General features: G+C 39.8%; 1 protein-coding gene across 5 annotated transcripts in view; it reads left to right on the top strand.

Annotated features, from left to right (window-relative positions):
* The window catches only part of unc5a (unc-5 netrin receptor A), a 149,132-nt gene that overhangs the window by 78,517 nt on the left and 46,224 nt on the right, over positions 1-24,391 (top strand). For all 5 annotated transcript variants that reach the window (XM_061725027.1, XM_061725028.1, XM_061725026.1 and 2 more), the window contains exons 3-4: positions 21,587-21,730; positions 23,279-23,382. In XM_061725027.1, the coding sequence (XP_061581011.1) occupies positions 21,587-21,730; positions 23,279-23,382 (248 nt within the window). The remainder of the gene's footprint in view (positions 1-21,586; positions 21,731-23,278; positions 23,383-24,391) is intronic.

The raw sequence follows: 24,391 nt of genomic DNA, 5'->3' as shown, positions 1-24,391 counted from the left end.
GGTACTTTAAAGTGGCCACTAGACAGCTGAACAAACAGGTGAGCTCTAGATTCATTTAGGTAAATTCATTTTTAAAATCCCCTTATTGAAGCTGTGAGGGAAAGTTTACCTGTCTCTGCTCGTCTTTATTCACAGCCTGTTATGCATGATTGACAACATTTTCCTGATTAACCTGGTTTCTAAAATGGGAAATTATAGTTTGTGTGAACTGCATGTTTGATGGTCGTACTCCATCTGTTGCCTCTTTCTCTGACACCTCTCAGCTGTCTCATGAGGTGTTAACTGTGGACCCCACAATCCTCACATTTCTGTTCATTTCATGCCACCACTAGCTTTAGCAAGTGACTTTGACCACCAACTCCTCCACATTATTGGGATGTCCTTTTTCATTTGGCCGGGCACCAAAATGTACCCACAACAATAAACTGTTTGGCTTTGCAGCATGAAGCAGGAACTTGGCCAAATATCTTTTTTTATAGATCAATTTTCAAAGACAAAGTGCTTTACAGAGCAAAACAAGACTCCAAAAGAGAGAGTTACTGAAATAGACGAGGATCTTTTTAAAGGTTGGAAATTAATTTCACGTTTCCTCATGAAGGACCACCCAGATGTTCAAAGAAAACAAATGTGGCCCAAGTGTATAACCCTGTGGGGCTCCACAACTACCTACAGTGAATGAAAAGGACATATCATTTGTATGTACATATTGTAAAATCAATCAAATGCAGTACCCTTCATTCAAATATTGCACTGAAGTCTTTTTAACAAGAAGCTGTAGTCAGTGGTGATAAATGCAGCACTGAAATTGAACAGAATTAGTATAGACACAAGACCACCGGCAGCAATAAGTACAGTTTCTCAGTCTTGTCAAATTCTTGGTATAAAACCATTATTCTACAAACGAGCAATTAGTTGTTTTAAAATAACTTTTTCGAGGATCCTAGAGATAAAAGGGAGGTTAGACAAGGTTTGTAATTGGCTAAAACATCAGGATTAGGAGAGGGGTTTTTGAAAGAAGGTTTAATTACATCTCACTAAAGTCCTGTGGTACACAGCTACTTAGTAGAGATAGATTTACCTGATTAAGCTCAGAAGTGTTGACATGGTCCTTAAACAGTCCACTGGAGGTGGAGTCCAACAGACATGTTGATGCTTTAGCAGCCCTGATTGTTGACATTAGAGGAGAAAGGTTAATTGGAGGAAAACAATGTAAACCAGACACTAAATCAGGCCTTAAACCAGTTTTTAAGTCTGTTGTGGGAACATAGATGCCTGTGATCATGTTAATTGATTTCAGGAAACAATAAATACATCCCAGGCAGCTCTGAGATGGTTGACATAGCGGTGGCTGCTTCTTAACTTGAGATAGAAAATATGAACCGTATCTTGTCAATAGCTGAAGAACATAACGTGGCCCGTGAACTTCAAAGTTAATGGGATCACCACATTACAAATATAACGTCGCCCTGCCAATGTTTAATGAGCTTGGAGCATTTGGCTTGTATGGTTATGAGCTGCTGTAGTCAGCATTTATTTGTCTATGAAACAAATCTGTCATGCTGGTTGCCATGGGCCCCTGCAGCGGTCAGGGGCTCCATCTTTGAAAAAAAATCCCTCTGAAGTTCCAAAGCTTCCTAGCTGCCCTCAACTTCACCGTGCGGTTTCACTGCCTTTGATGATTAATGTTTCACATGTACACCTGTACAGTTATGAAGGACATGTGGTTTTCCAGAGCTGCACCCACATCGATCTCTCAAACACTGGTGCTGTTTAATGTCACTACTGCCCTGAGGAGCTTACTGACAGCACAGTCTAATCCCCATTCCAGCAAGGAAAAAAAAAATTGTGAGGTGCGCACATCCAGCCGCCATAAGATGTGTGGAATACATACTTGTCAGGCTGTCCTCTCACCCTGATCGTCACAGTCACACTGCACTCTAAACTCACACTTGTTGCCCAGCAACCTAGGCATCTGTTGCACCTGAAACTTCATGATGCCTTGAGGGGGCAGGACTGAGGGGTTTGAAGACATACTGGAGTTGAAAATAGTAATCTTCTATTTATACCTTCCAAATAACAGGTATTTAAGAGAAACTTTTGACGTATTTTGCCACAAGTCTTTTTCACTTCTGCCCATTTCTTTTCGTCCAGTTTATTTCGTCCAGTTTGTTTTCTCCTGTGAAAGGACAGGATGTAAATATCTTTTTATAAAGAAAAAAAAAAGCAGTAACATAACAATCCTAATCTCATTTATTGCATTTCCTCTTTGACATTTACGTTCAAACACCATCATATTTTCTGGTTATAGAATAAACAGAATTAGCAGCTTAACTTAATTAACTAAGAAAAAATGACTGCTGTTGTCTCAAAAGAAATTATGAGTGGGTTTAAATGTTTAGAAAAACTTTGGTGGTGTTAGATTTTATTTAGAGTAAACAAACTGTGATGATAAACTAATTATGATTAATTTATTCTGTTTTACGGGGAAAGGGTCAAAGAAAATAAACATCTCTGTGCAAGTTAATGCATCACCTTGGGTAATAATTAAAAAGCAACAGACAACTATCACAAAGCAGTTAAAAATCAAGAAATAAAATGTTGAGATCAAGTTTATTTTTAAATTTAAATTATTTTTTGATATGAAATTCAAAATAGTTAGTGTAAAATGGATGTAAATAAGGTGATATCTGATGAAAAATATAACTTTAGGATAGTATTATTCTCTTAAAAACGAATGTATCAAACTAATGCACAGCGATTACTCATAAACGTATGATGGGGAAGTTGACCTACTCAGCCAGACTGGAAATGAACACATTCAATAGAACCTGAAATGACTGACAGTATAGGTCAGATTATCCAGAGGAAATATTGTCAGTACGCTTAAATTACATAGATAAGGAATTTTAAGAATAGTTTTCTCGCCAGTTTCAAGAGTATTCCAGTTCATTGAGCATTTTGGTGCTTCTTTCTACTTTCCGCTATGACTGTCGAGCTGCATTGGAGAGGTGATGGCTCCAAATCACATCTAATCAAGGCGACTATCTCATCTCCCATAACTCTTTAAAACTTTCCTATTTTCCCATGTTATTCATTAATCAGTGATGGCGTGCAATCCAGTGGAGCCTACTTTAAACTGTGTCAATAGTACAGCTTACAATATTCCGTTTTTTTTTTTTTTATAACCAATGTATTTTGCTAGAATAATTGAGATTTACGCTTAAGTTTTCATATCCATAAGAGATAAATCTGCTTGGCCTAGCTCACACAAGAAAGTCTTCTAAAGAAGATGTATCTGGACCATTTTTGTTACCTGTCTTATCTGTAATGACAAAAAAAAGTAAGGATGTTACAGAGATTAACTCTCAAGGATAAGTGCACTCTTCAAGACCCTATCATTCTTCCCTCATATAGCTTAGTAAGCCGGTAAAGACCCTTTGCCTGCAAAGCCTAAACACCAAATCCTCAGATGAGGAGGCAATGGGGGGGTCTTGGTGTCTCCATATTAGATCTCCTATCGAAAAAACATTATCCGCAAGTTTGATTACAATCTTATTCCACATATCCAATGTGCTCAATGCAGTAATTTAAAAACTCGGGTTTTTTAAAACAACATTTCTTTGAATGTCAGCCTACAATGTGTAAACTCCATGTCAGTCCATGTTTTAACAAGAGCAGGATTTTAGCCTTTAAAAATGAACAATCAGATAAAAAATGTTATATACACATATGTTAACCAACCCCAACACGAGCAGCGTTCCTCATATATATTTATCTTTCTTAATGCATGTTGTTAGGGATATAAGATTACGATTAACAGCTTTTTCAAGAGGGATTTCTTGCAATCCATATGGCAAAAAAATGTTATCTCCTTAAGTGACCACATGAGGAGTTATTTGGTCCAAAGCCAGTTAGAGGTCCCATATGTGTAGCTACAGTATTTGATTCCAGTAGTTTGTGTTAAACCCTGATGTGTCCAAACTCTCAGAGACAGAGGATGGTGGTATTTTTCTAAAGGCTCAGACCTTGAAAGGCAGGGCCGCCGCAAGGGGTGTGCGAACCGTGCGACCGCATGGGGCCTCGCCCCCCAAGGGGCCTCGCGCTATGGGCGTTTTTTTTTTGTTTTTGTTTTATTTTTTTTTTTTTTCAACTTTTTTTTCTCGTTTTTTCCCTTATAAATATCAACAGTCACGTTCCATTACAGACCTAAATGTGTACTAGTCTGTGCATATCAATAAATATATGTGCAATGATGCGCGTGTCTGTTGTTCAATACAACTGATCAGACCAAGCGCAGACACAAGCTGCTCTGATCCAGACGGGTGGAGTGTGTAACAAACTGTCACAATGTCGAGAGAACAAGACAGAATCAGGAAATTTCCATCAGGGGATGAAAAAAGAAAAAAAAACTAAAGAAAATGGAAGAGTTTAATGCCTCTCTGAAAGGCTCGTTTGAGAAATTTGTTACAAAAATCACCGATCCGACCGGGTCTCAAGCAGCCGTGGGGCCCCGCGTCGAGGCAAGCCAAATGATGATGAGGCAGGGGAAGATATCCAGTATTTTGCTAATTGCAGAGTTAAAATTGCGCATATAGACACCCGATCCGACCCAAAAAACCCCAGAAATTTTGCGAGGGCCCCCCCCAGCCATTTCGCACAGGGCCTCGCAAATCTCCCAGGCAGCTCTGTTGAAAGGTACGGAGTCCAGTGTGAAATTCCTCATGATGGATAAGTGCATGATGTTCTCAATAAAAAAGAGAATTTAAATACTAGTTTAAATAATTTAAATCCGACAGATGGGGTCACTGTCCCCCTTATATGTCCACCTTATTGTTAGGATCATTTTCATTTGCTGACACTGTGTTGAAAATCCTGATTAAAGCCTTGAACATTTTGAACGTTTGTGACCCCTGTCTGTCACACAAGTTGAAATTCAGATTGCGCTGTGTGTTTCCAAGTGTATGCTTGATGCACTTGAAGCAACCTTTCACTGTTGGCTGCGTTATCCATGAAGAAAAACATCAAGGGATTCCCACAGTCTTAATGACTTTTGTGCAGGCTGTTGTTACTAAGAATATCAAATGGAAACAAACTGATCAAAGAGAGGCAAAGCCACAATCAATAATCTCCTCACCTTCACGCTGCAGACCAGACATGAAGCCATATCAGATATGTGCCTGGTAGGAAGGATGAGCTTTTGGGGCCCTGTACAGCACAGACGATATTCAGCTAACTCCATCCGTTTTCAGTCCCAGCAGACTGTCAAAGGCCAAAAAGACTGAAAGGTTTTGAATTAATAACTGACCCCGAACCGAAGTGCAGGCATGTTTCAGTCGGGCTGCTCAGTATTCAAAGCTCAGACAGTAGAAAACATGACAAGTGGATAAGAGTGTATATCAGACGTGACCTCCGCCCTCATCAGACAGGTCTGTTTATTGAATGTGAATCAGTGCAGGGCAGACAAAAGAGCTGCTCCAGCTGACTGTGTCTATACTGTTCAGTTACAGTTTGCATCCTTTGTGTAGCTTAAATGCCTGGGACCTCATCCTGCATACGATTATAGAGTCACTTTCAAAAACTGCTTTAGAGTAGACTGAAATAGGTGTCAAAGTTTCTGCTTCCATGTTGAATCAGCTTTAATGATTGACATTTCTGTCCTCAGCCCTTCCTGAAAATCAGAGCTCACTGGACAAAAAGGCCTGGTATTTTTTTGTGTTGGCAAACATCCGTTGTCACACATTTGGTGGCCATTTAGATAATTGCATATACCATTACCACTATACCACCAACTAGGGCTGGGCGATATATCGAGATTTTTATATATATCGATATATTTTCAAACACGATATGGTACGAGACAATATCGTTTATATCGATTTAAAAAAAAAAATTATATATATTTTTTTTTTTTTTTTTTTTTTTTTTTTTTTTAATGATTTTGATATAGCTTATTTTGTGACAAATTGACTTGAATGTTTTATTTGAGATTTGCACAAATGTTTTGTTATTTGCACAACTGTCAACCTCAGTGGAAAAGTCTGCCTGTTACTGTCTACATTGTATTAATTGCACAGTGTATTTTAATTTAATTGTTATGCAGGAAAGGGATATTTGTTTTATTTTATTCAAGAAGCATTTTATTCTATATATGCAGGCAGTTTGTTTTTATTTAATTTGTTTTATACATGTTGATATTGTGCAGACCTCTGTTAATAAAGGTACCTGTGTGACATTTGGCACAAGGCTTTGTATTAAAACTGACTGTTTTTTTAAGGGTTTGCCTCAGAAAAAAATTAAGCTAACAGAGATGCTATGCTATAATGCTTTGGGGGAAACCCCAATTAAGGCACAGAAAAAATATCGAGATATATATCAAGTATCGCCATTTAGCTAGAAAATATCGAGATATGACTTTTGGTCCATATCCCCCAGCCCTACCACCAACCATTCATTTTATTTACCCACTTTGTCGTATTCAGGTTTTTTGGGGCATTGAGTTTTGTCAAACACTTCTACAACACATTAAGGAACATAGACTTGTCCTTCCTCTTTGGGTTTCAGTGTCCGTTATTGATCCAGCTTCGAGTCTATCGGTTTTCATTACCTGACTACAGTAACTTATCTCAATTGTTATGGCTGCGTCTGCTTCCGAGGCCCCTGCCAGCTACGTGTGTTTCCCAGGTCCGCAAAAGGAGATGTCTGGCAAGTTCTAATAAAGACGTATCCCGTCCGAACAAATCAATGCTGACAGTGTGTTTGCATAGATTAGGAGATTCTCCCACTCTATGATTTCTCATCAGAAACATGATGAGGAAAAGGGAGATTGACATTTGAGCGGAGACTCATTGTATTGGCCAGGCTGATTTGATTGTGTTTGCGTTTCATCTGCCAGCATTGATGGAAACGATTTTGATCCACGCTTCGTATTGTCACCCCAGCAGCAAACGCTCTCAGGTGGAAAATGCATGCATTTCACATTCCTATTTCAATAAACCTCAGCAACAGCTTTATGAAGATGGGAGATTATATTTTTTCCCCTTATTGAATCGGATGTCAACAAAGCTTCTTTTGAGAAAACAGAGAGGACGGAGACTCGTTTGTGTCATTCCTTGTGAAACAGTTTAAGGTGGAATTCTGTGCAAAATATTAATGGAGGAATGGATTTAAAACAGTTTTTTTTTTTTTTTTTTTTTTTTTTACAAAAACCATTAAAAATTGTGTATGGGAAGGAAATATAACCCCTTCCTGTACCCTGCAGTTGTATATGACGTGCCAAGTAAATCTTTGAATGACACCACCAGACCATAATAAGGATTATAAGGCTCAATATCAATCAACGGGTCTATTTTCATACATAAGGCACACCGGGTTATAAAGTAGATGATAAAACATATATAAAGCGAAACAAAACAGTCTGGTATGTCGACCTTTATTCAACCCATTCACAATAACTCAGAATATCGTTCAGTTGTAACTAATACAGAAAAATACACTTGCTTTTTAAATCATTCTTCTTCCACTAACCCACAAATAAGAAGTGGAGGAGGTAAGCGCCGTACTACGTCCTGTTCTCTGATTGGTTCATCGTTGCCAGCGACAGCAGACACCTGAAGTTGGTGTGAGGTTGGGACAACGTTGAAGTCCAACATTTGTTTATAATCGGATTATAATACAGATTAGAAAATGGGGTTTACGCTAAAAACCTAACATTGGCTTGATGTCTAATTACAGTAAGGTAACATGGACAAATGCTGGGTGATAGTTGCTTGCAGCATTAGTTATCTAAACTTGTCTGAAGGTGCAACCCGTATCCAACCAAGGACCGACTTTAATGTGTCAGCTGACTGGTCAAACAGTCAGTCAAGCGAAGCGACTTCGTCGCCACTAAAACATTTTGACATATTTTTGAGCGCAGTGTACCAGATAAAATTGGTTCGAGGTCAGTAAGCACAACAACATTCATACATGAGGCGCACCTGATTATAGGTACTGCTGATTTTTGAGAAAATTAAGGATTTTAAGTGCCTTATAGTGCGAAAAATATGGTACTTTCTGAATAGAACTAATAATTTGGTGTGTGTGTGTGTGTGTGTGTGTGTGTGTGTGTGTGTGTGTGTGTGTGTGTGTGTGTGTGTGTGTGTGTGTGTGTGTGTGTGTGTGTGTGTGTGTGTGTGTGTGTGTGTGTGTGTGTGTGTGTGTGTGTGTGTGTGTGTGTGTGTGTGTGTGTGTGTGTGTGTGTGTGTGTTATATCTGCATGCCAGTAAGGATTTATTTGTGCAGGATTTATTTATTTGTGTAGATCCTCCATTGTAATGTGATGACATATTTAATTTCTGATCTAAGGGGGAGATAAGCTCGGCTTAGCCTAAATGATCTGTAACCTTTATTTTCATATGGCAATATTTATCCATGGTATTATCGCAGCCAATCACTTCTATCACAGGCACTTCCTCCCACTCCACCTACTCCCTGTTCCTGTGCTGCACCTTTATTTTCCTTCCCAGTCTCCAGTTCTGTATAGGTCACCAACATGTCCTGACGTTTACAGGAGATTTCACATGAATGACATTTATTTGATAGCAGCAACAAGCCCACATTTATTTAGAAATCAGTGGAATTCAGGATGAGGTCACCTCCGCGATCAAACATGAGCTCTAAGGGAATATTGAAGAAAGAATCCTGCTGCAATTCAAGCAAAACCCAATAGGTCCATGGCTCCACGCTTCAGCGTCTAGTGAACAGAAGGCAATAAGAGAGACAGAGAAAAGAGGACAATATAGTGCTAAATGGACAAAATGGCCTCATACCACCTGCTAAGCATTGATCAGTAGCCAAAGGGACTAATTGATAATGCATTATTAGCTGCTTCCCCATAATGGGACTTGTATTTCATCCTGTCCTTGGTTGCAAAATGGAGAGGGAAGGATTTGGCAATGAAACACTGAAAAACAGATGGCAAGGTGAATTGTTCCCATGACACATCTGCCAGCGCGTTCTAATAGACCTCTCAGGCGGGTCAGCGGAGAGTCTGCATCTGTCTGTGTGTTTATGTGCATGGAGAAAGCCCTTCCTCAATGCCCCGTAGTACACCTCAGAGTGAGAGGAAAGTCCAAGTGGATTTAATAGAAGCTCGTGTTTGTCTGGCCTTGAGATAACTGCAAGTATGTTTGGAGCAATGGGAGTAATGTGAGGCAGGCAGAATTAAAAACCAACCAGCTGTGCTGACTGATCTCACCGACACACTCTTTTAAGGGCTACAGATCTTGGTGTCTCCAATTAATGTGTTAGAGCTAAGTTTTTACAAAGAAATGTGGTGCACGCTCCTGTGAAGGTGGTCATGACCGGTGGCAACTTGTCCGTTTAAGCAGATGAAGAGGTGGTCGATGAAAAACATGAAGTCACAAGCATGGAAACATGTTTTGCCTTGATATTCCGACTATGAAAGACTGCATGAGAATGAGACTGCGCTCTTGAGTCTGTGGTAGCATCAGTCAGCTGCACTCAATCAGGTCAGTTCATGATTTTAAATCGTCATTTTTCCAGCATTGGAAAATATATACAGAGGCTTTTCTTTAGAAAGAGTGTGTAAACACTTCTACACATGCTCAGCAGCCAAAATTGTCCCCTTTTAATCTTCAAATCTTACAACTATTATACTAGATGTAACAGAGTGTAAACATTTGTTGGTGAATCAAAAGGACATGGCTCAAAGCGGTTTGGGGTTATAACATAATATGTGTTTGCGGTAAAATGGCAATTAATGTTAGCACTCAGGGCAATTGACCTCCCTCCGAATAAATTGCTATTTTAAGCCTCTGACAAGACTCAAAACTGTAATTCCACTTAAGTGATAGTGTGGATGGGTCCCTACAGAAAGGCTGAGGTAATTTTAACTTTGAAACAGGACTGTTTATGCAGGCATGTCCGTACATTTGCCACCTCCTTGCTGTAGGTCTGTTCAAGGTGACAAGCATTGTTGCGTAAACTACTGTCGATAGGCACAAAGAAAGGAGCATCCATGCCCTCTGCTTGCATAGATTTCCATCAGTACTTAGATATGATAATGGTAATGACTGTTAGAAGCAGAGAACAATAATTCATTTATTAATCATTTATTTCTTGAACAACAATAATTGGTCAAGAAAAGCATCAAATCGAATAATATGGACTTAAGATGGCAGCAACTGGAAGTAAATATACAGTCATTACCTTTGATTGTCTGTAATGGACCGCATTCATACACTCACTTAAGTGGAATGACACTTTTGAGTCCTGTCAGAGGCTTAAAGTAGTTATTTATTTTGACGTAGAGCGATTGCACTGAGTGCTAACATTTGTTTTGTGTTTTATCTACAAATACATATCCTGTTTGATGTTAAATCTGCTTCGATTCACGTTGGTTTGGTCCCTGTCAGGTTTACAAATCACCATTAAGTAATACACCTAGACTTGATTTGAGTTGGGAATGTTCTATTGAATAGATTGCAGTATATTGCATAAGGTCCATGGATTTTGGATGTCAAAATCTTATTTTGAATCATAACCAATAAGATAAATAAAGTTAGACTTCAATAATTTCCTCTTGATAAAAAAGGATTGAAAGAGAGTATTAAACCACATAAACCTAGGTTTTGAAATTTGTACGTGATTGAAAGTAATTAGTTTTACCCTTTTTAATTTTCGTGCTTTACCAAAATTAATCAGATATTTCACTTAAGAGTTTATTTTTTAAAGAATAATTTCCCACATGAACCCGGGCACCTGCAGTCTGTTTAGGTTTGCAGTGTTGGTCTTCATGCTCCGCTTCAACCACCAGCCACCGCTAGTTTAGAAATGCAGGAATACTGAATTTCAAAATTAACTGCAATTAATGGAACAAAGGTGGGAGAAAAAAAGATAATTACCATTTGTCAAACAACAACGTTGCCGTTCCACTCTCCCACACGCACAGCCTTTGTCCTCCCACCAAAACATACCCCGCGTCAGCCTGGCGCTCCGCTTTCTCTCGTGTAATTTCACATTTGTCAGTCTCACAAAAGCTGTGCCCTTGCTGGAGTTGGACTGCATTCAGCAGTCTTAGTAGTGCCTTCTTTTACAAGAGCTTTCTTTTTTTATTAACCTCATCTGGTTCAGACAGAGACATGTTATCAATACAGTCCCTTGAGTCTGCATTTGTAGGTTTTGTGTGACAAAATTCAGTGATATTAAGACAAAGTCAACAGTTTTCAACATAGCATGTTAGTTTTTGCAGAAGGAACAATCAAATGAAATGCAGGTTGTTGTTTTTTTAAGTAAGCGTGACAATATGACTGATCCCTCCAGCTGCACTCCCATTGCTGTTACCAAAGCGTCTGAATAAGAGGGACTCTTTGGGATGCATTACCAAGGCTACTTCTTACTCCCCTTATGCCAAGTGGAGGCCACAGTCGCTTGGATTCATCAGTGTGCTCCAAAATTTGCTATTTGAAAAACTGCGGGATACAGAATGAAGCTGAAAGGAGACGGTAAACTTCCTTCCCGCCTTGCTATGTTGATCATCGCCGATGAACTTTCAAGTTTACTCTCAGTCTGTTTTTCCGTTTTGCGGTAATGTTATCTTTCAACTTACCTCCACATCCCTCGGAAATGAAAGACACGAGTGTTTATGCTGACAGAGGGAGGCAAAGTGAGAGTTTGTGGTGTCACTCAACACCTGCTCTACTCAAATTCGTTTAAAAATAGTGTGGCTGGGAGGTGTAGATAGGTGGCTGACAGCTAAATAGTCCTTGGAGATTTTTTGATAGGCAGAGGAACTCAGTGGCTGACAGTTAATGCTTTGTGCGTTTGGCCCCAAGGAGACTTTCAGTAGGGATTTTTACGCAGTCCTCAAACAAACATCAGCTTGCTGTTCTCCTTCTTTTTAAGCTAAAAGCTGCAGGGTGTCCTGGGTATGGGATAGTGCTGCTGCTATGAAAGGACTATTTTATGTGGTGAGGGGGAAAAGAATAACATCAATCTCTTCACGAAGTGCTGTTTAAATTATGAAAAGGAGCACAAAGAATCTTCTCTGGATGTGCCAAAAAAAAAGATGAGCTGCAGAATGAATCCTGCATTTACAGTATTCGGAGTACAGACATGTAAACCTGTGTAGACGTTACTGTGCTTTCTGGTCAGGTGGAATAAAAAGCAAAAAGTCAAAAGTGCTCTGCCTCACATTTCAAGAAGTAAAAACCCAAATCAGTTAACATCATTTTCCTGCCCACATACAGTGGGCTAAATGCAGCATTGTGTGGTTTATGTATTGACTAGAAACACACAATAAAGAAGCTGCAGAACACGTTTGAGCGGCTGTTCAATGAGCCAGAAACACAACAGCAGCAGAGAGGTCCTGGTCTGGAAGCCATCCTGGAGCAATCCTAAAGATTTTATATGATTCAAATGAATAATTCATTTGTCTTCTTTTAGGCCATGATTTTGTTTTCTAGCAGGTTTGTGTGCGCGTGTGTGTGTGTGTGTGGGGGGGGGGGGGGGGGTATTCTCTTTTAATAGATCTCAAACAGCATGTTTTTGGGTAAACTGTCCTTCACTGACACTGTCTTCCAACATTTTCTGACATTTCTTTCTAGTTAGAGAAATATGTTTTGAGTTTCTTTTTTTCTGTCAAATAATGTAAAGAATGGTACAGTACATTTAAGCTTCACAATCATCATTTTCAAATCATCCCTTTCTCAGTTTCTTCAGCTAAGCCATACTTACAGCATCTATGTTGCATGTGTGTGTGATGATCCAACACCAACAACATCTGCTTCCCCTAAAATGAGAACAAGCTCAAGGGTCCACTCTGCACTTTCATCCCTTTTCTCTCAATTTTAATCGCCAAGTTATTTATAAAGTTCACAATGTCTGTCTTGCATCTACTGTGTTAATAATTAATAAAGTTACATTTGAACAAAGAAATTAATATTTAAAGGCTTCAATCTGTGCTCGTTCTGCAGCACTTCACCCTCCCCTCATCTTTCATATAATAGTAGCGGCTGGAGAACAAAACATGGTCAGCGCTTGAACGAAAACCTCATAAGCTCAGCGTCATGTGACTGTCGTTGTAGGTGGGGGATTGAAACAGATTGCCCATTGAGGCTGTGATTTTTATTTTCCAGGTATTTTCTTTTAAGTTGTGGCTGTAATTTCCTGCTCTGCTTGATGTGTTTAATAAAAAAAAAGTGTTTTCGTCTAAAAGCTGGATTTGAAGCTATTTGGTGAACAATCTTATTTATGAAGTCATTTTTTTTTTTTCTACTGTTATACAAGTATATCCTATTCCACACACGGATTCATGATGCAAAGATGGGGATATTTGGAAGTAATTTGTTCCATGCATCTCCAGACTAGTGTTGTTTTTGGCAGCCTGTTTCAATTTTAGTTTTAGTCTAGTCTTTGGGTCAAGCTATGATTTGAGTTTTTATTAGTTTTAGTCACATTCATACTCCTTTTAGTTGTGTCAAGTTTCAGTCGACTAAAAGTCTGACCATTTTAGTCCTATTTTAGTCAGAATTGTCCATGACCATTTTAGTCTAGTTGTAGTCAAAGATTGTATTTAGCCAAAGCCATTTTACAATTCAAACAAGGTTATCTTATATAATATATTTATTCCAGAAGACACTCTAATTTGAGTTTACAACATATTTATTTTTTCCTGTGATTTTGTGGCCGCATTTCTCCCCATCTTTTTTGACAACACATTCGGTTTTCTTTTCCACGTCTATGTAGCGAAAGTGTATCAAAAGATCGTCTCTTCTTTTTTCCCAGCCCCAGAGAATATGCCCGTGTGGCCGGCCATCGGACCCTTCACTATTTAACTTTTTTTTAAACTGAGATTAACCTAGAGCTCTGCGTTACCGGCATCAGCCTCTAACCTGCAGCTGCATCTTCTGGATCTGATTCCTCGCCGGCCGCGACTGGGATTGAGGACGTGACGTCACCCAGCAGCAACGACTAAACCACAGGAAACAACTTAAAAAATGTATATTAAGGATCTTTGTTATAACATTTCATCTCGTCTCGTTTTGGTCAACAAAAATGAAGACATGTAATCTACATTTTAGTCTCGTTTTTATTCCTCTACGATATTGCATTATATATTTAATTATCGTTATCGTCACATGACCATTATTTTCATTGCGTCTCGTCTCGTTTTCTTCAGGTGGTAAAGGTTCATTGGCGACGATATCACAATTTTCGTTGACGAAAGCAACTGGTTGGGTTGGGTTTTTATTTTTTCTTAGTTTATTTTTTCTTCTTTGTAAAAGAGAAAGTTTGAACATGTGAACTTTTAACAAAGGTAATAACTTGCCCCTTGTGATCTGAAGTAAAGGCTCTTACTAAATTATTCCCAAATTCTGGTAGATTACTTCCCATAGTGTAATTGTCACCCCTTTTCTGACTTAATTGGGTTTTATTTGTCAGTGATGAATTGATTTTGCTAAGAAATCATAAATCTTACCTAAAGAGAAATTTATATATATATATTTTTTTTAAGTACCATATTTATGAAATTTAGCTGTTACTATGTTGAGATTTTTATGTAAATGATGTCTTGGATTATGTAGACAATCTGAATTGAAAAGACTAGTCATCCATATGGTGGCGTTGTTTCAGAACCATCTGCTCTGAGACAGTTTGGGTTGCATTAGTGTTGGTAAAAGTTTTGAAGAAATGAACTCAAGATGCTATCAATTGTAAAGAAAAAACATGTCTATGTAGAAGAAGTTAAGTCACAAGAGAGAATACTTTAAGATATGTTAAGAGCAAATAGTTTTAAAGTACTTTAGAAATTTAGAAAAAAAACATTGGAGTTCAGTTAGAAAGACCTTTGTGGCCTCTGTGTACCCCCAGGCTGTTTACTGAATACACTTGGCTGCTTCAATATTTACATTCTCCTACACACCTTCATTGGATTACCAAAAACCTCTGCCGTCCGACTCAGACACCACCGGCCAAAGGCCCAAGAGGGACCGTGCCATCGCGAGGAGGGAGGGGTAATCCCAAATGCAATTTGTTTGGTCCAGGGGACTCTGCAACCAGACAGGAGCCTGGATGGCTTGCCTCACCCAGCCGTTCTTATTTACCTCAGCGCCCAAGGCCGTGTCAGACAAGGAGGAGAGAAACACGTTAGCCCGAACAAATTACCACGGCTTTCATGTGGATAACATTCTATCAGATCCTCCCACTCTGCAAAGTGTAATGGAAGCAGAAGCAAAGTGCTCAAGGCCTTCACCTCCGATGTGTTCCAATTCGTGGCAGGACAAGGTGTGTGTGGGAGATAAAGGAGCGGGTCCCAGTCATTCCCAGCCTGAAGACTGTGGCATCTCGAACATTCGGCTCTTGCCAATCATTAGGGTCAGGATATTGGATGGGGAGTAATTACAACAAGGGCACTTTGGTAAGGGCGCTGTGGTAAATCACAGCTCTGCCTGTGTGTGTTTGTGTGTACCATTATGGAAAGGTTAGGCAAACTAATTATGGAGGAACAGTGCAAATAGAAAATCCATGCTTTGAATTAATGTCCATTTGATGTAATCAGATGTGACTTTTGTGTGGTAGCCAGCAACCAGAGATAATTATGAAATATGTAAGAAGGGACTTAATTTTAATGTCTTCTGTATGGCGTCTTCGCTCTGTGACACAGGACGTCTACTGCGATGCTTTGTAAATCAGCTCATTATCACATTCCAAACTTGTGAACACCTTTGTAGGTAAAGAAAGGGGAGAAAAAAAAGAAAAACATGTTTATACCCAGCTATTGTGGGACGTTGTGTGCACTTAACATGTTTTTGTGTTACTAACAAACAGTGGCAGTTAAGTTTCTCACTAAGTGAGCATCTTCCTCTACTGAGCCTTTCACAGAATTCACGTCATTGTAGATTTTCCCTGTTGAACAGAAATAATTTTCACATAAAATCTAATTCTTTCATGTGCAAAAGCAGTTTCTTACACAGATTTATTTAGATGGCTTTTTGTAACGAGAAATTATGGGATTGGTCCCTTCTATCTTTATTGCCATGGATCATAACTACCATTTTCAACCTTTATTATTGTAACTTTATGATGTAACAAGCTGCTTCTTTTATACTGAAATTATCTTATGATTTTTCTTATTGATTCATCTGTTTTCATGGACTATGTGCAGGAAATTGTAGCATTGAAATCCTTTTACGCAGACGTGCTGCAGTGATACATATAGAATGTGCTCTGCCATTATATTGATGAAATAAGCAATAAACCTTCAATGACATAGAAGCTGTCTGAATGTCACCATATGTTGCTCCAAAACAGATCACAGATGTGTACAGCTTTTTGACAAATGGACCAGTGCACTTCTCTGCTGTCAAAATAAGATTGAAAAAAAATGTTCATTTTTCAAACCAAATCTTTAAATTTTGCAAGGTAGATCACATTTTTCGGTATGTTATATGTGTTAATTGCTCATATTCAAGTACCATCAAGATTTAAAAAAAAAAAAGAAGAATAATTTTATCTTAATAGGAGGATTAGAGTGTAATAGAGACCAAAACCCTGTCACTTAATTACTGTTAGGATTTCAGATCAGACATTTAAGTTAATGACAGTCATTAGTGTTTCTCCTAGTCTGTGGTATTCACGTTTTCCAGTCTGCAGCCGAAGCCCTTTGTTCTCCTTGCAGTGGCATTGGGCTGAACTTAGCCCGATTGATTGGAGTTGTACCTGCATGACTGTTTGTCAGCCATGAATAATCAGTAACGACATTCAGTGCATCAGCAGGGGCCTTGCACGGTGCATCCATTGTGGAAAATGGATAGCTCAATCAAAAGAAGCTCTTGAAAAGCTGGTCATAACCGCAGGCACAGCCTTGACCCAGAACACTGTCCCACTGACTTGAGAAGCGTCCCCCTCAACATCCCTGAATGGAAGGTCCCAGTGTGTTGTCGATCAACTCTTCACCTCTTTTTGCCCCACCCCTTTTCGGCTCCTTTTTCTTTTGCTGCTTAATGGAGCCATGCTTCACTCAGAAGGCCACGAAATCCTTATGAAGAGGCTGACGCTTATGGCAGCACCAGGCAATCTCAGCTCTCTTTACATCAGGCTTCATAGGCCACCCATCACTCCACGACTTTACATGAAAATGCACCTTTGAAGAGTCGAAGATATGGCAGTCCCGCCCTTGGCTCTGTGACCTATCTGTAATTTTTGTACAATATTTATTGCAATACTGCCTAGGGTAGTATGTGCCGTACCTTTGCTTTAAGACTTATTATAACAGGCTGTATCATTCCAAAGTTACTTTTGACAACCCTGGTCTGATGTCAGGATTTCTTTAATCTAGAAAAGCTAAATTGGACTGCAGAAGAGCGCATTGTTAGTTCTTTGAAAAGAAGCTTTGGACACTTGCAGTTTCAGTGATGACATCGATGTCATCTGGTACAAAGAAGATCCAGGGGGCGAAATGAAACACTTACAGTTTGCTTTTGACTGGTTGCCAGGATGTGCAGGCAGCACATTCTTAAAAGCGTTCATCTCTGATGTCTCCGATCAACCATTGTGAACTCTCTCCCATGAAACGGTGCGTTCCCCTGATGTAGAGTCACCCAACCCTAATCCCCATATATCCACTGATGAATCCCAGCCGCACACACAGTGGGGGTGTCGGTTAATTGAATTTCCTTGCACACAATGAACACACACTCAGGACCTGCAAGTTCCAGTCCCTGCCTTTGATAAGCAAATGACCCCTTTGGAATTGAGGTCAGAGCCTGCAAAAACAAGAGTGAGGGGGAGAAAAATAAAGTCCTGCACTCAGACAAGCCCAATATCGACTCACCCGGGATTGAGTCCAATGATGTTTACCCTGTGTATGTTGAGCTCCTGTTGGCTCACGGGGAGATTCAACCAACCCACACATACTCACACACATCTGGAGAGAGATGTCTGCGTTCTCACTGTGACCTCTTTCCTTTTGTGAGCTGTTGTTCCTCTTCTCTACATCTGAATGTAGCGCATGTGTAAATAATCTCGTCTTTGCCACAGACTTAACTCAATACAATAAGTATGGATGTGTCCTTTGTGCTTGCAGAGTGTGTGTGAGTGGATCTGGTAATAGCTTGTATTGTGCTCTATTGCCTGAAGACTTTGCAACAAGCTGCATCATACAGCAGCCTGGAATTATCACTCTTGGAGGATGTTTCATTCAGCTTTTGAGGCTAAAGAAAAGCAAGAAACTTTTCACAGACATGACACCCAACTGTTTTATTTAAAAACTGAAACATCTGGCTTTGAAAAATTACCGGAAAAAGTTAAACTGTTGTAATTTATGGTTTTTGTTTCAGCTCGGGTGGAAGAATACGTTCTGAAAACACTCAATCATGAGAATTAAAAAAAATTGAATCACCCTGTATTTCACAAGTAAAACATCAACCTGAAAGAGTCTGAGTGTGTAAATGAATCTACAGTTTAAAGAGAGTACTTGAAGCCTTTTACAAGCTGTTGCACCAGTTGGATTGACAGGAAACATGGCCCATATAAGAGAGCTGTCAAATCAAAATAATGGAAAGGATTATAAAACTCATTGAAGTAGGTAATTCAACAAGACGTATTGCAAGGAAGATGTTGGTCTTTACCTTTCAGATGTGTCAGAAAGTTTGAGCATGTAGAAACAAAATCGGAAGATTGTAAAAGATCTAATTAACTTGAGCTTTAGATTTGTTTTTATTTCTTTTTGGGTCGGATTATGTGATTGCATTCATCTCATTTTAACAAGTTACCAATCATGGGTCAGGTCTGTGGGATGTGGGTGGGAGGTAGACCATGCATATTTTCCTTTTTTCTTTCTTTTTCATGCTCTGTTTCAAGGCAGGTAATGGAAACAAGTCTGATGAGCATTTAGTATGAGCGATTTTGCAAAGTTTTGCTTCAAAACTGTTCCCACATGCATAGACATTGGTCTCAACCGTTGGCTTTTTCTTCCCTGACAAAGGAAATATAATGATGGGATATTTTGGATATGTTGTTTGGTCTAAAAAAGATCTTGCTATCTTTCCCTCGTGACGTCCATGTTATGGAGGAGATTGTGGTGAAGCACAGCGTATTAAGTTGTCCCATTACACTCCAATAAAAATAAACTCGCCGGGGTTCCAGCTAGTAGCCGAGGATTCATATGGTGTCAATCACATAATCACTCTTTAAATCTTTCACATTAATTTCTCTGAGGTTTGGGATATGAGCTCATTTAAAAATGGGCTGCAGATCAAACCGAAGGCTGAGGGAATCATGTTATGTTTTAATCATCATTTAACAGAAATGTTAAGTGCACACTTAGTATCTTCCAGGAAAGGAACTGTAAATTTTTCTCTTACTCTATTTTTTATTCCCTAACACCTCAGAGGCTTCTGAATATACTATTATGAATCTATATTAATATAATTGAGTCATAAGTGTCCCAGGAAAGGCAGCTTTCTATGAATCACTTGTTTCTGATTAGTCATCTTTGTGTGTCACAAAGTTTTCTTTAGAGCCATTCAAATGGCGTAAACTTAAATGGCAGCACGTCCAATCAAGAACCGTTATACATTTTTTATTTTTTGCCCGCAAAGTGATGAAATTATTTTGTCCTACTTATTAATTGGAGTGAAATTGGACAGAGTGACTCAGAGGAGTGTTACTGGAAGGTGTCAGACACAGAAAGCAGGTAATTACGGAGACAGGAAAAGATAAGGGAGCAGAATGCAATTAGCCTGGCAAGCAGAGCTTCAAATTGTTCTTCTCAGGATTTCTCACCTCAGGATGCTATTGTTCATGTTTTGCATCTCCATATGGATTCTTAGTCCTTTCGCCCTCTAACTCGAAGAGAAAAGAGGTTTTGCATTAATGAAATGGATTCCTACTGTAAGAGCCCCACTAAGCACAGAAAATTGCCTAATGCTATATTTCAAATATGTATATATATTCAGACATTTTCCCCATCTTGCGCACAAAAACTGCTGAGAGTTCAATCAAAATCAGGACCATCAAATGTTTCTTGTTCTTGCCATTCAAGGCTGAAAGGATATAGTTTAATTTCACTTTCTGGGTTGGGGGCCATGCTTCACGCTAATTTCCCTAGTTGTGCAACTGCACTATGGCTGCACTTACTGTAGATTAATTTTATGAAAAAGTGACAACTACCATATATTACACGGTAGCAAAAAACAAATTAATCCTTCCCCAGTGTACGAGGTATGACATTTTTAAATAGCTAACCAATAAAAACAGTTGCACACCTGATGTGCTTCATAATTTCATTATTTTCTGTGATTGTAGTGTGAACAGGTTATTTTGTTAGATATACACAATGTAACACAAATAAGTGTGTCCCTCTGATGTCACATGTAGGGAACTGTTTTGCCTGTGAAAATGAGAATGCATTTTAATTTTTTTTCTCGTTGCATTTTAAGGGGAAAGCAGAATGCAGCCATGCTGCTAATTTAAAAGAAAAAATAGTCTTCTTCTGCTCCATTTGTTTTCTCCATACAGCCCATTTTGTTACTTTAGCCATTTGTTTTGGCTTTTAGGTGTTCTCTCAGCCCGTGCCAACGCTCTCACTGCAGACTCTCACACGCCAACACATAAACACATCGAACAAAAGTACTTGTCTTTTCTCTGAAACAAATCAAAGTTTCTGACTCCGTCTTGGCAGAAGTATTGAAATCAGTGTAAACATGCTGAAATATTACAATTTTCTTCTTTCCAAATTAGCTACTGGTGAAGCTCATAGAAGTGCATGTTGAAGTCTCGCTCACAGCACGGGGTGTTGTTGATGCTCACAGTGGCGCTTTGGGGCTGCATTTACAGCACATGTACTTACATTTACTCTGATCCCATAAATCAAAATCTGCTGGATTTAAGCACTAATACATGATGCTCTGCCAGTGAACCTCGCAGGTACTAGAGCTAAAAAAAAAAAAAAGAGCAAGTTTGGTTTGATGTGTCACAACAAGAGTAGTATTTAGTTGTATGGATTCAGTAAGGCTACAGGTCCTACTTCATTAAGCTTCAGGCTCAGTGTTGGAAATGATCAGTACAGACAGATTAGGTGTGTGAGGTGAATATAAAAGTGTCACAAAGTGCTTTTATGCAAATGGAGTGTTAAAGAAGGGCTCGCTTTGGTATCTGAGTGTACTGGAATCTGCACACTTCTGCCGCCAGTCTCCAGGATGTGTCTTGAACGTCAAAATATTAAGCGCTCCAAAATACTTTTTTGGTGAGAGTCTTTGTTTAGCACTTGCATGTTTCTTCCCAACTGTTGCTGTTTTAAATTACACCAAGGATCGCTGTGAGGCTCTGGTCTCATTTTCCTCACATAACAAGTGCTGCTCTGTTTATATATGATTATGGTTCGCTGTTTGTTTATTCTGCCAGGCTTGTTTTTTTCTAAATTACTTTCCTGGTTTAGTTTGAGCCACAAAATGCGCTAAAGTTTTCAGTGCAGCCCGTGTTTTTCTTGACGTGATTTAACTCTTTGCTGCGGATGGGGGATGAGCCTCATTCAGGCCGCACGTGCACGATTCTGACTCATTTCTGCCATGTGTTCGCATTGCAGCTCTGCCAATCATGCAGGTGACAATCGAAATTACTCGACAGCAAGTGGAAAAGGTGTTCGGCCTGGATGAATACTGGTGTCAGTGTGTCGCCTGGAGCACCACCGGGACCCAGAAGAGCCAGAAAGCATACATCAGGATCGCTTGTGAGTGCCTTTTGAAATTGATCTTAGCGTTGTTACAAATGCATGGCCAAGATGCTTACATAATATGTAATAAAAGCAATATCTTTTTGACTCTGATGTGTTGGAAACAGACTGATTTTCATTTAAGTTAACTCAGAGAGCATTATTATGTGCAGCACCACAGCGTTACAATTTATTTGAATTATCGTCTGCGATTCCACTTTTGAAAAGAAAATATCAGATGATGGCGGGGAGAACGAGAAAGTAATGCATTTGTGTGAGGCGGTTTAAGAAAAAAAAAAGTGTAACACTAAATTTTTGTATTCATGAGCATATTTTTCACTAGCTACAGTATATCAGCAATGATCCATGTGAAAGTAAGTAGAATGAAAACAGATCTGGAATTTAGTGCTGTGCAGCAATCATAAATCTGTCTGGGGAACACAGAGACATCGCTCTCTGCAACCTCAAAAGCCTTATTAGAAGGAGCCATTTTACATTTACATCTGAGTATCTTAAAGCTTTCTGCCTATTAATTCCCACATAAATATGTAACATTCCAGACGGAGCCAAATGTGGCACAGTTTCCAGGCTTTCTGAAAGCCCGCATTCATTATCCATTTTTGTTTGAGAGCTCAGCAAAGTCAGATAAATGCAAGAGAAGGACACACACGGTTGAGCAGTGATAGTCGTATTCACACCCTAATATCCTAAAACTACGGAGCCTTCCAGGGCCGTTACACCTCAAATATCCTCCGGTCCCACTGTATCTGCTTTAATTTAATTGAATGGTAAGAAATCTCAGCTTGTCCTAACGTTTCCCTCACTTTGATTGGTCATGATGAGCTCAGCATCTGTTTAAAGAAATGCCCCTGACAACACAAGAACACATTGTTTTTGCTGTGAGTCAACATGTGCACTGAGCATATGCAGTCAACTTTTTTTTTTTGCGCCAATGTGTCAGCTATCAGCAGCCCGCCTAGCTCTCCAGGTACAAATAAACCTGCAATTATTTCCCCCCCACAAGGAGCAAGCATTGCCACTTTTACCTTTTGTAATTCACAGCCAGGGCTTGCAAATATATCAGGGAACTTGGTGCAAGAGTAAGAGCGCTCAATGAGACGTAATGCGAAGCCCAATGCAACCAGCCAGGCTTGCAGGAGCTCTTGTCCAGGCGCCTCAGGGCTTTGTTTTCGTGTGGCTGCTCCAAGCCGTCACACAGATGGAGGCCGGAGGCTGCCGGATGCCGGCAAGAGGAGAGTGAGTGGGAGTGAGGGATAATGCAATTGCTTTTGCTTGATTCTGGTTTCTCTGGCAGCAGACTAACATCTTTGAACCAGCCAGGCAGCCTGTAATAAGCAACATGGTTGGTGCCACCGATCCCATTGTGGCTTAGGGGCCAACTAGAGTGTAACCTCCTCAGCGAGGCCACGGTTGGATATTTCAGGAGTGGAATTTAGAGACATCACCAGGACAAGTTTTCCAAACAAAAGGATTTCTGACAAAAAGTCGCAAGGTCTTACAAATGTCCTAATTGGTAATGTCTGTCCCCATTTTCATTTCTGCAAGACCTGAGAAAGAACTTTGAGGAGGAGCCGCAGGGTAAAGAGGTGGCATTGGATCAGGAGGTGTTACTGCGCTGCCATCCCCCCGAGGGAGTGCCACAAGCTGAGGTGAGACAGATACAGGAGATATTTATAGGCTCATATGTAGCATCTATTCACCCTTTCCTCACCAGGGGGACAAAGAGACAAAGCTCCATGGTATCTCTCCGCATTCCACCAACGAGCAAACAGCCCTGTACGGATAAATTACACTTCTAATTATTCCCCATTATTGATTTATTATCTCTTTTACATCTCTGAGAAGCCATATATCACGTCGTCTTGTCACATCACTCAGGATAGGCTTGGAGGATTCACTCCCGTTTGGCATCTCTAAAGGCCTATCCATAATTAATGGGTCTATTTGCCTCACTCTGTCCTTATCTCATTCTGTGTCTCTCTGCTGTCTCTCCATGCACAGCGTCTCTCATATACAGTCTTGTTCTGCTCAAGTCTCTCTTTCTCTCCACACGTCTCTCCCTTGTGTGTGTCTGTGTTTAGAGGACCAGAGTGGTACCAGCTGTTTCACCTCGTGTGCTGCATCCTCCTGGTCCCACATAGGCACTAACTGCTCTAATAACAACACAACAGGAGCTTAGGCCAGCCACTCACACAGCACAGAGACCAGAGACTGCAGACAGGCCAATCACTGCTCCACAGTGGAGGGACAGTTTGCAGAGAAATGGGAAGGAAGGTTCCAACTGTGGTTCAACCGAAAAGCACATCAGAGCAGAGGTCACCTCAGGAGAAAACAGCGATAGTGCACAAGAGGAAGAAAGCCCAATTATATGCAGTTTCGGAGGTTGCAGTAATACCAGCAGCAATGCTACCGTATTGTTGTTGCTCTCAAGACAGCACAAGGTCAAGTGAGAGCAAAAAAAAACACACAAAAAAAAACAAGCAAGCCATTCTGGCAATACACCAAGACAGGAATAACATCACTTTTGACTTGTACAGGTGAACACAGGAAGTCCAGAGATCATGATTGGCAGCAGATACAGTGATGTCCACCAACTACAGAATAAAATCTGCTAGCTAAACACATTTTTAACACATTATATATTTAAATATATATATA

The sequence above is a fragment of the Cololabis saira genome, chromosome 7, assembly GCF_033807715.1.
Source record: "Cololabis saira isolate AMF1-May2022 chromosome 7, fColSai1.1, whole genome shotgun sequence".
NCBI lineage: Eukaryota > Metazoa > Chordata > Actinopteri > Beloniformes > Belonidae > Cololabis > Cololabis saira.
Note: the sequence above shows the minus strand (reverse complement) of the source record. Positions and strands in the feature narration are given on the sequence as shown.